Source organism: Sipha flava, unplaced genomic scaffold (assembly GCF_003268045.1).
Source record: "Sipha flava isolate LNK unplaced genomic scaffold, YSA_version1 279_pilon_pilon, whole genome shotgun sequence".
NCBI lineage: Eukaryota > Metazoa > Arthropoda > Insecta > Hemiptera > Aphididae > Sipha > Sipha flava.
This window is the reverse complement of record NW_020272945.1, coordinates 273,395-283,107: the sequence shown is the minus strand read 5'-3', so window position 1 is coordinate 283,107 and position 9,713 is coordinate 273,395. Positions and strand designations below refer to the sequence as shown.

The 9,713-nt window shown below is 29.3% G+C and overlaps 1 protein-coding gene and 1 pseudogene across 1 annotated transcript; one reads left to right on the top strand and one right to left on the bottom strand.

Moving 5' to 3' along the window:
- Positions 1–2,077: 2,077 nt before the first annotated feature.
- LOC112685495 (metalloendopeptidase OMA1, mitochondrial-like) lies at positions 2,078–2,621 on the bottom strand. Its single transcript, XM_025557411.1, is given in 2 exon segments — positions 2,078–2,353; positions 2,415–2,621. Coding segments are annotated over 2 exon segments (483 nt in total).
- A 341-nt stretch (positions 2,622–2,962) lies between these two features.
- LOC112685493 lies at positions 2,963–3,525 on the top strand (annotated as a pseudogene).
- The last annotated feature ends 6,188 nt before the right edge of the window (positions 3,526–9,713 follow it).

Sequence of the window (9,713 nt, the reverse complement as noted above, 5' to 3'; positions counted from 1 at the left end):
TTTGATGGTTGTTAAATATTATTCAAATTTCAAACACGTATATTTTAAATATGATTATTTGAAAATAATATTTCAAATACTTTCTGCGGTGTTTGCATTTGACGTAATCAATCTAAATGACGTTTTCTTAAAACTGTGAATTATAATCAACGAAAAATATAATAGTTCACACTAATATTTCCTAAAGATACTTGATATCTGGATTACAATTTAATTTTGTGTTTTGACTCTAGGGGAACACACAACATTTAATCTTTTTTCGATGTTCTCGATTTGGTAAGAACTCAGGTAAATATTTTAAACATTTGTTTGAATATAACTATAATTATATACTTTCTTTTAGTACTTGAATTAGAACTCGAATACATTATGTTCTATGGAGTGTTAAAGAACGCGTTTTAAATTGTATTTAAATAGTACCGATATCAGTATCTAACTGCTTTGAAAAAGTTTATCTTACAAGTCTATATGTACTATGAAATATCTCAATATTCAGTTTAGTTTAAAAATTCAAAGCTTCTGTGACCGACGATGAACCAGTAATGGCTTGGATTGATATAAAAGTAAAATAGTGTTCATTTGTTAATACTTTGAAAAATCAATGCCTAAATTAATTCCATATACTGTACAAGTCAACAATGTAAAAGGAAACTTAGATCATACTTCTACGGAGTGGTTTAGAATGTACGGTGGATATTAGTATTGCCGCGTGAGAATGTTTGGTCGTTAAACAAATACAATTTCTGTGACAGTAAACATTTTTTTTTTCGCCGAGTTTTGTATTTAAGACAAAATTCACACTCATTCTGTAACTTACTTAAACAAAGCGTGGGGATAATTAGGATAATATTGTTATTTCACTTGCGTATGCATTACTAGTGACATGTCACAACGAAAATAAGTACAAATTATAATTTATACATATTTTCGGTAACGTAGTTCATAACTCATAAAGTTAACGTCTCTAAATGAGAAATGCATTATAAAGAAAACGCATATAATCGATTGTTAAACAACAATTCAATATTTACTTATAACTTGGGCACGAATTTAAATGCGTAAAAATCCACAAAATATGCTTCTAAAAATATTGTAATATGATACAAATTATGCAAATTACAAAATACTACAACATTTCAAAATAAATAAAATATTGTTTTTAAATAATGCGCTTACAATTAAATTGAAAATATTTTATGTTAATTCATGTGAAAATTGCACAAATATTGTAATACAAAATTGAATCATCGGTTAGGTTAGACATTCAATTATAAAATTACTGTACCCCATATTGTATAGTTATAGCTATAATCTTTTCTGTGGTTCTAGCAAAATTATTTTCATGTATTTGTACTAAACTTTGTTTTTGACAAAAAAAAAAAGCTACTGTCAGAATTGATACGGTGTGTATTTTGTTATTATTTTAAAATTTATATTTATGTAATAAACAAATAGTAATTAAATTCTGAAATATGTAATGTATTTATTTGTAGATTTATACGTAAATAAGATAAACGACATTACTCCATCAAAATTATTACGAGAATAATAAATTTATAATAGAATATGAAAATAGAGTAGAATAATTTACAGCACTCCTGGTAAGCATGAAAATCGACATTCTTTGGTTACAGTTAGCAGAAAACTGTGACCAAATATTTGGGGGAAACATGGCATCTGAGGATATAATATATTATATTATAATATAATATATTATTATAATATTATATATATATTATATACTATATTATAGTTTTCGAAAACGTAGTCGGTAAATTGTACAACTCGATCATCTAACGTGAAGTTGCTTGCAGTTCCGTGACTAGAACTCATCTGATTTGTGGTCGTTTCCATCATATTATACTGCTCATTGACGTCATAGGACTTGTTGTTTTGGCAATATCCAGTGATAGGCCTCGTAGGTTTAACCTAATTCATTATTCTTGGAATATGGATTAACAGTTTATGGATTAACATTTGCAAACGTACTAGAGCAGGGATGGCAAACCTATTGAACACTTTTAATGTATTAGTATAAAAAGGTTAGTTTAGATATATAATTTCGACTAACTTGCGGTTATCGATCCTGTACATGATCGGTTTGTCCGTTATCGTGGCAATTGACTGATTTCTGCAGTTTTCGAGCCTCGTTCATCAGTCGGTTCAGTTGTTTCGCTCGTCTCCGGTGTGACAAGTGAGTATCATTCATCCACCCCAATATATGGGGTTTGACGGACGACTGTTCTTCTTTGTCGGCCAAGGAGTTAAACAGTTTTGGGCCTTACGTGATGTCCACGCAGGCTCACGCGGCCATCATGAAACCGACTCTGTCAGCCTTCGTGTCCATGCGCCTCTTGAATGGTAATAGAAAGCACATCGCAGGCATGAGATGAATCAACGTGTAAAAAACAAACGGCGAATATACCATCATCGAGTTTACATGTGAACGTCCACGTACCGAGGAACATTATGACGCTTATATAATACATAATATGTATACATATTATGTATATTTGTCTACTAGTAGCCCTGCTCAACATACGGTTAGTATGGCGCAGTAATACGTGGGCCATCTCGTGGCCGATGATGATAGCTAGTTGATCGTCGTTGATCTTGTCCATAAAGTTGCTATTAATGAATATACCTACAGGGCATTGAGAACGATTTCGGTTTGTGGATGTAATCCTTCACGCAGAGAAACCAACTAATGTTCCGGATGTTTCGGATAAACTTTTGAGTTTGCTTTCAATAGCTGGTTCATGATGTGTTGCGCGCGATTGTACTTGCTCTTGTCGTGGTATTCCAGATACCGCCCCTCAACGGTAATCATTTTTGGCCGATTATTTTTGCTCATTTCGACTAACTTGTATTTATTGGATTTAAAGAACCAAATCAAAGGGGAGCACAATGTCATTATAATGCAATCAGGTCTGCAATCAATAAATTATTTGGCTGGAAAGAGATGTTCAATATAAAATCCTATTTAGTGACTGACGGTGCAAGTGTTAATGTTGGACAAAAATCAGGAATATGGGCATTATTTGAGGAAAATAGAAAAGAAAAATCTGTAAAGCTTCCTCTTTTAAAAATGTGGTGCACAGTTCATCGTTCAGCTTTGGCTTGGGAGTCACTTACTACTAATGTGATAGAATTGTATAACATTATACAACTTTGTTCCTCAATTTCAACATACTTTCACCAGTCTGGTGTTAGGACAAAAGAACTTAAAAAAATTGCTGAAGAAGAAAATGTTACAGTTAAACATCTTCCAAAATATTTTGAAATCCGCTGGACTGAATTCACATATGATTTATTATTTAGTGTACTAAAAAATTAGAAAATTTTAGTCAAATTTTTAAAAGCAAACTTATTGAAGAAAAAGATGCCAAAGCTGATGGTTTTTATAGAATGCTGACTAACCTAAATACTTTAAAATTATTGTGCTTTATAACAGACCTCGGTTACGTGTACTCAAGATTTCAAAAACAGATCCAGTCTGATGATATTTTAATATTTGACATTGAAGAAAGAAGAAATATTTTAGTAAAAATTATTGAAAACCTTAGTTTGTCTACATTTCCTGGTGGCTGGCAAGGGCGTCCGCAGGGGGGGGGGGGGCAAGTAGGGGCATCTCCCCCCCTTGGCTTTTTCATGGGTCAATTATCATAACCATTAAGTAGTATAAAATATCATAAAATAAATATTTTTTAATTTAAAAATATTTTTTGAAACGTTGAGTGCCACATAGTCGACAAATGTTATGTGGATTTTTATGGGTGTATTATGTCATCGGTTTTCGATGCACTGTTTCGACTATTATATGTGAATATTAAATATTTAATAGGATCTCGTGATTTCATTGGTATCATTGAATATAAATACTAAAATACTACAAGTATTTAATATTTATAATCATTAATCAATTTTGGTATATTTGGATTTTGCGTAGCTATTTTTAGTGGGTATTAATTATTTTTTCCGAATAACGACGACGGTGACGGCGATGTGTCGAACAACGCAGCGGTGCTATTTCCGATAATAATATAATATTATCTCGAGAAATAATTGACCGTTGGCGCGGCGTCGCGAGTCAATTTTAGCATGGAAACTAACTATATAGGATATACCCATCATAAATACTGTGGCACTCAGCGTATTAACATATACTCAGTTGAACTTTTATAACTTTTAATGTAATTTATGAATATACCTAGTGTCTTAATGAGTAGTTTCATAATTGATGATGTTTAGTATTTTTAATATTAAAAAGAGGGTAATAATAATTCTAAACAAGATGGTCAAGATGAGCAAAATCAAACCTGTAAGGTTTATAATGAAGATGGTGAACCAAGTGATAAATCAAGTAATGATATTTTTAATAATTCTTTTGAGGAACAACCAGTTACAGAATTACATTCGATACCGACGACATCATCGTCATTAAAGTCATTTAATTCAAATTTATTTCGTATTTATTTATTACAATGAAAAAAGTTGAAGAGAAAATTAAAATTTACTCAAAACATTTTAAAGCATAGATTTTTCTTTTTACATAGTGTTGAGCAATAATATTTTCCAATTACCGATCAACATACTTGTATCTTCTCCTATAAACTACATTACGAAATCAATTACTAGGTTTTTATTTGCTATACATTTAAATATTCATAAAACAGCTGTAATGCAATCTTATGGAGATATATATAAAAAGTTAGTTTTTGAAGCATGATAAGATATGAAAATACGAATTTATATTACGTTTTAAGTACGGCCAGAGTTGGCGAGAACTCTTGAAGCCTAAGGGGCTGATCGGTTCCAGACCCCTTTTACTTACACTTGTTTCGTCAAGATATGCATGATACTTGTACATACTTGTATATACTCTAGTACAAAAAAATATTAAAATTTGCATCTATACTATGGCGAATTTTATAAAATTATATTATATAAACAGCTGAGACGAAGAACCCTTTTAGAGTTACAGGCCTCGGGGCTCTAGCCTTCTCTAACCCACTCTCTCACTGACCCTGCGTATGGTACCTCACTATTTTAATATGTATTATACATAATATTTAAATATTGTACAGCAAAATTATTTTTTAACTCTATGATAGATCGTTGCTATTAAATATGAACAAATTAAATACCCCAACACAACAATATATAATTGTTATAACAATATGTATGTTAAAAAAGAACACGTTGTTTTGCGTTGCAATCAGATTGTATATTGAAAAAAAAACGATCATGTCTGGAGTATAAATAAATTTCCGAAATAAATCATTTCGGTGAACAATTATCTTCTAACAGGGGTGGATTGGCCTATCGGGAAATCGGGAATCTTGCCGATGGGCCGGTCCTTATTTGGGCCGCTCTATATTATTATATAATCATCAAAAAACAGTTTTATTTTGTTGAATAAATAAAAATTATTAAAAAAATAAATATATAATTAAAGATACATTAAGATCAAACTTCAAGTTCAAGCTAGAACTGATTAATCATGTGACTTACCCAAAACTATTATAGCTATAATTATAGTAAAGTTATTGTAGATTTTACTAATTTAGAAACTAAACAAATTTCGAAATTGATGCAAAACAAAGCATTTTTTTGGGAGAGAGGGGGGGGGGAATAGCATAATTTGTGGTTCGTGGGCCAGTTTGTTTCATATTTCTTGGGCCGAAAATAATTGCCAATCCGCCCCTGTCTTCGAACGATTAATCTAACTGTACAATTTTGTTACACATATACAGTATGTTTACGCTAAGAGGTACCACTAAATATTTTAGTTCGATGACCTGAGGGTCTTCACTTCGGTCATCGAACCGAAGTATTTAGTGATACCTCTTAGCGTGTACACACTATATGACATAGTTGCTAAAAAATATTAATCTAATTCAATTATGAACTCGTAAAGGGAGTAAATTCTCCTTAACACGCGTGGAAAATTTTTTAAAAAATTTGAATTTTTCGAAAATAAGTATTATATTATAAAGTCCTTAGTGCATAAAAATATATGATATTAAAATCATATAATAAAATACACTATACAGTTTGATTCCTTTTAAAGTTAACACTAAATAAGTTACAGTGGATTAAAGTGAGTTTATTTTTAAATAGATAAGGACTATTGAAATACACTTTTTTTTTTTTATAATTTTCAAATTTTTAAACCTTTTATTTTGCACATAAACAATACTTGCATTTTTCTTAAATACGAGCACCTACTTTCAACAACAAATTTGGATAAATTAGTTTTTTTTACAATAGCTGTATAACCAAAATTTACTGAATGATAACAAGTAAAATTTTTCAATTATGATCCTAGTATTTTATGAACTATTATGCAACATCGTGTTTTTGTTTTTGTAGATTTGCAAACATTATTAAATCATTTAAATTTCATTTTAAGGAATCAATTAACTTCAATCACGTTTTTAATGTATATGTTAGTTCATTTACTAAGAAAAAATAAAGCAAATTATCACAATTTTCATTATTTTGATAATTTCTGTTATTTATTTAAATAAAATACATAATGTTTAATTTTTTTTTCTCCCTAAATTAACTAAATTTTACATTAAAGGTGTAATTGAAGTTAATTGATTCCTCAAAATTAAATATAAACGATTTGATAATAAAAATACATAAATACAAATATATAAAAAAACAAGAAATCGCATAGAAATACTTAAAATTCTAGGATGATTGTTGAAAAATTAAATAATATTAATCGAAAGTTTAACTCGTTATCATTCAGCTAATTTTGGTTTTAGAGCTATGATAATGACGACCAAATTAATTTAAACAATTTGACAGTTCAATTTATCCAAGTATGTTGTTAAAAGTAGGTATTGTTTTTTAAGAAAATGCGAGTTGTATTGCACATGCGTACGATAAAAGGGATAAATTCAATAATTGTAAAAACCATGTATTTTAATAGTCCCCAACAATTTAAAAATACCCCACTTCAACCTTTTGTGACTGAAAATTATTTAGTGTTACTTTTAAAAATAATATACTGTTTTTGGGAGAAAAAAAGATACAACCGACTTATCTTCTTCTTAAAATATACTTGTGGCGTTTCATGAGTTGTTTGAATAATATTTCCCACTCTTCTGGACATCGAGGTGCAGTCCTATTGTAATAACAATTTTCATCATTGCAACTATCACATGGTAAGTTGTACTTAAATTCCGGCTTTGCTGGTTCCTTTTTGGCCACAACTTTTTTCTTGGATTTTTTTATCTTTTTCGTTGTATCCTTTTTTAGTTGTTGTTCAATAGGGTTTTGTTGTGCCGAAACTAGCCCCTTATTTTCTACTGCCTCAAGATTTATTTTATGATCAAAACTTTTCGTTACATTTTCACAGTAATTGGCTAGTTTTTCGTCTAAAATGTTATTAAAGTGTTTTTATTTTATTTATTAATCGTTAACGTTTAGTATTAAATTACTATTCTACCTTGTGACTTATTATTTGCTGTCGGAATAATATTTGACTCGCAGTATTGTTGTTTAAAACATTCATCAATTGTATAATTTTCTTGTTCACGTATCTTCTCATATTGTTTTTGTTGACATTTCATTACATCGAGTTCGTTGGAACGTGATTTTTTCGATTTCTTTATGTAATTAATGATGCAGTCACATCTTGATTTACTTGACTCGACAGAACAGGAACAACCAGACGCACTATTCGAGTTAGAATTACTAACATTTCGTTCAGATGATTTAGAATTTTTCCGAATAGATATGTTGGATTTGGAACCCACTGTATCATTTTCTAAACTTGTACGAGAACTATGTACGATTTCTTCTTCATTAGTTATAGTATTCGACAATTTGTTCTCCTCGGATCTAACAAAAAATAAATTGAATAGTTATTATAACAGTTAAAAGAAAAAAAAAACACGATATAGTAAAATTTCTCACACTTCCCATAGAGGGAAAGTTATAATTGTTGTCGAAAGATTTCTCGCAAAACACGGTAGTTTTAGATTTAAATACATTTATTTAAATCTGTCGTTTGACTGAATTAATCAATTATAAACTGAATTATAAAAAAATTACTTGTCATTGTCTTTTGATAATCTTCCATTTACTACATCTGATGAGACAATAATTTTTTCTTCTTTTTCCCCAATATCCATTTGAGATACAATTTCCGAGCTTTCTGATTTATTTACAATTATAGATTCAATAGCGTTGGACAAATCTGTTTGAATGCTTTTCGTCGCCCAACTTTTTATTCCATTATTGTGTTCCTCTGTGACAATTTTTTTCTCACTTTGTTCTTTATTCAATTCAATGACGGTCTCCTGTACTTTTTCTTGGGAATAATTCAACTTTTTTTGTGCGTTGTCCATAAGGCTTAGGTTTTCCTCACATTTATTCTCTTGGAGTTTATATTCTTCTTTAGCTATTTTGTACTTAATTTGCTCTTGCTTCAATTCAAGCTCGGTGCTCTCTAGCTGTTGTTGGGAATAAATCCATTTTTCATGTGTGTTCTTCAAATCCTTCTGCATTTCATGTAATTGTAAATGTAAATCACTATTTTCTTCTATTTTCATATGTAATTGTAAGTTACATTTCTCTAATTCTTTTTGAGTATAAATTTCTTTTGTAGTAGCACATTCGAGCAAATTATTGAATTTGTTAATATTTTCATCGCCTTGTTTTATTTCGTTTTCTAATAAATGTATTTTATTTTCGAAACTTAATATTTCTATCCCAACTTCAATAGATTTTTTAACTAACGAACGATTTTCAGATTTTGAAATTTTTAGGGCCTTTAGCATATCGTCGACAGTATTTTCTAACGATTCGATTTTTTGAATAAGGATTTTATTTTCATCCGTCTTTATATTAGAATATTTTTTTGAATGATAAAGTTGTAAATTTGTAAATTTCAAATCGATTTTCAAAATTTTTTTATGATAATTTAATTGTTTGATTATTTTAATTAATTCACAATGTTTTTCCTTATATTTGAGGATTTCATTAGAATTCTCACTCACTTGAAAATCAAGCTCTTCTATTTTAGAAGTATAATCATTTAATTTTTTTTGAAGATCAAGAATTATATTCGTTTTTTTGCAATTTTCGATTTCTGTATTTGATAGTTTACACTCCAAGACTTGTTGGTTTGTTAAGTATTCGTCGTTTATTCGATGTTGTTCTTTGTTACAACTTATCAACCTTTTGTTTTTCAAAAATTGACTCTCTAGTGCAACTGCCAATTCCCTAATATCTTGCTTCATTTTAGAAATCACAATATTATTACATTTATTTCCATCTTTTTCTTTTTCGATTTGTTCTTGAAAACGATTTATTTCTTCTTGTTTTATATTTAAAATTACTTCATTTGCTTCATCTAATCGCATTGCATCCATCAATGTATTTCGTAATTTTTTAATTAATTTAACATGAGGATCACATGCATTTTTAGTACTACAAAATAAATCTATATCATTTATAAGCTTTGATAAAAAATCATAATCACTAAAATTAGTTTCAACTGAAATTTCTGATAGCTTTTCATGATCGCCGCAATCAGCTGAATCAGTAATTGTTAAAATTTGCTGTTCAGATTTAACTGAGTTTTTAGAACAACAGCTGTGATATTCCTATAAATTCATTACGTATGAATAATTAAATTATTATTTAAATAATAAAATAAATAACAGTTGCGTTTGATACTTTTAATATGA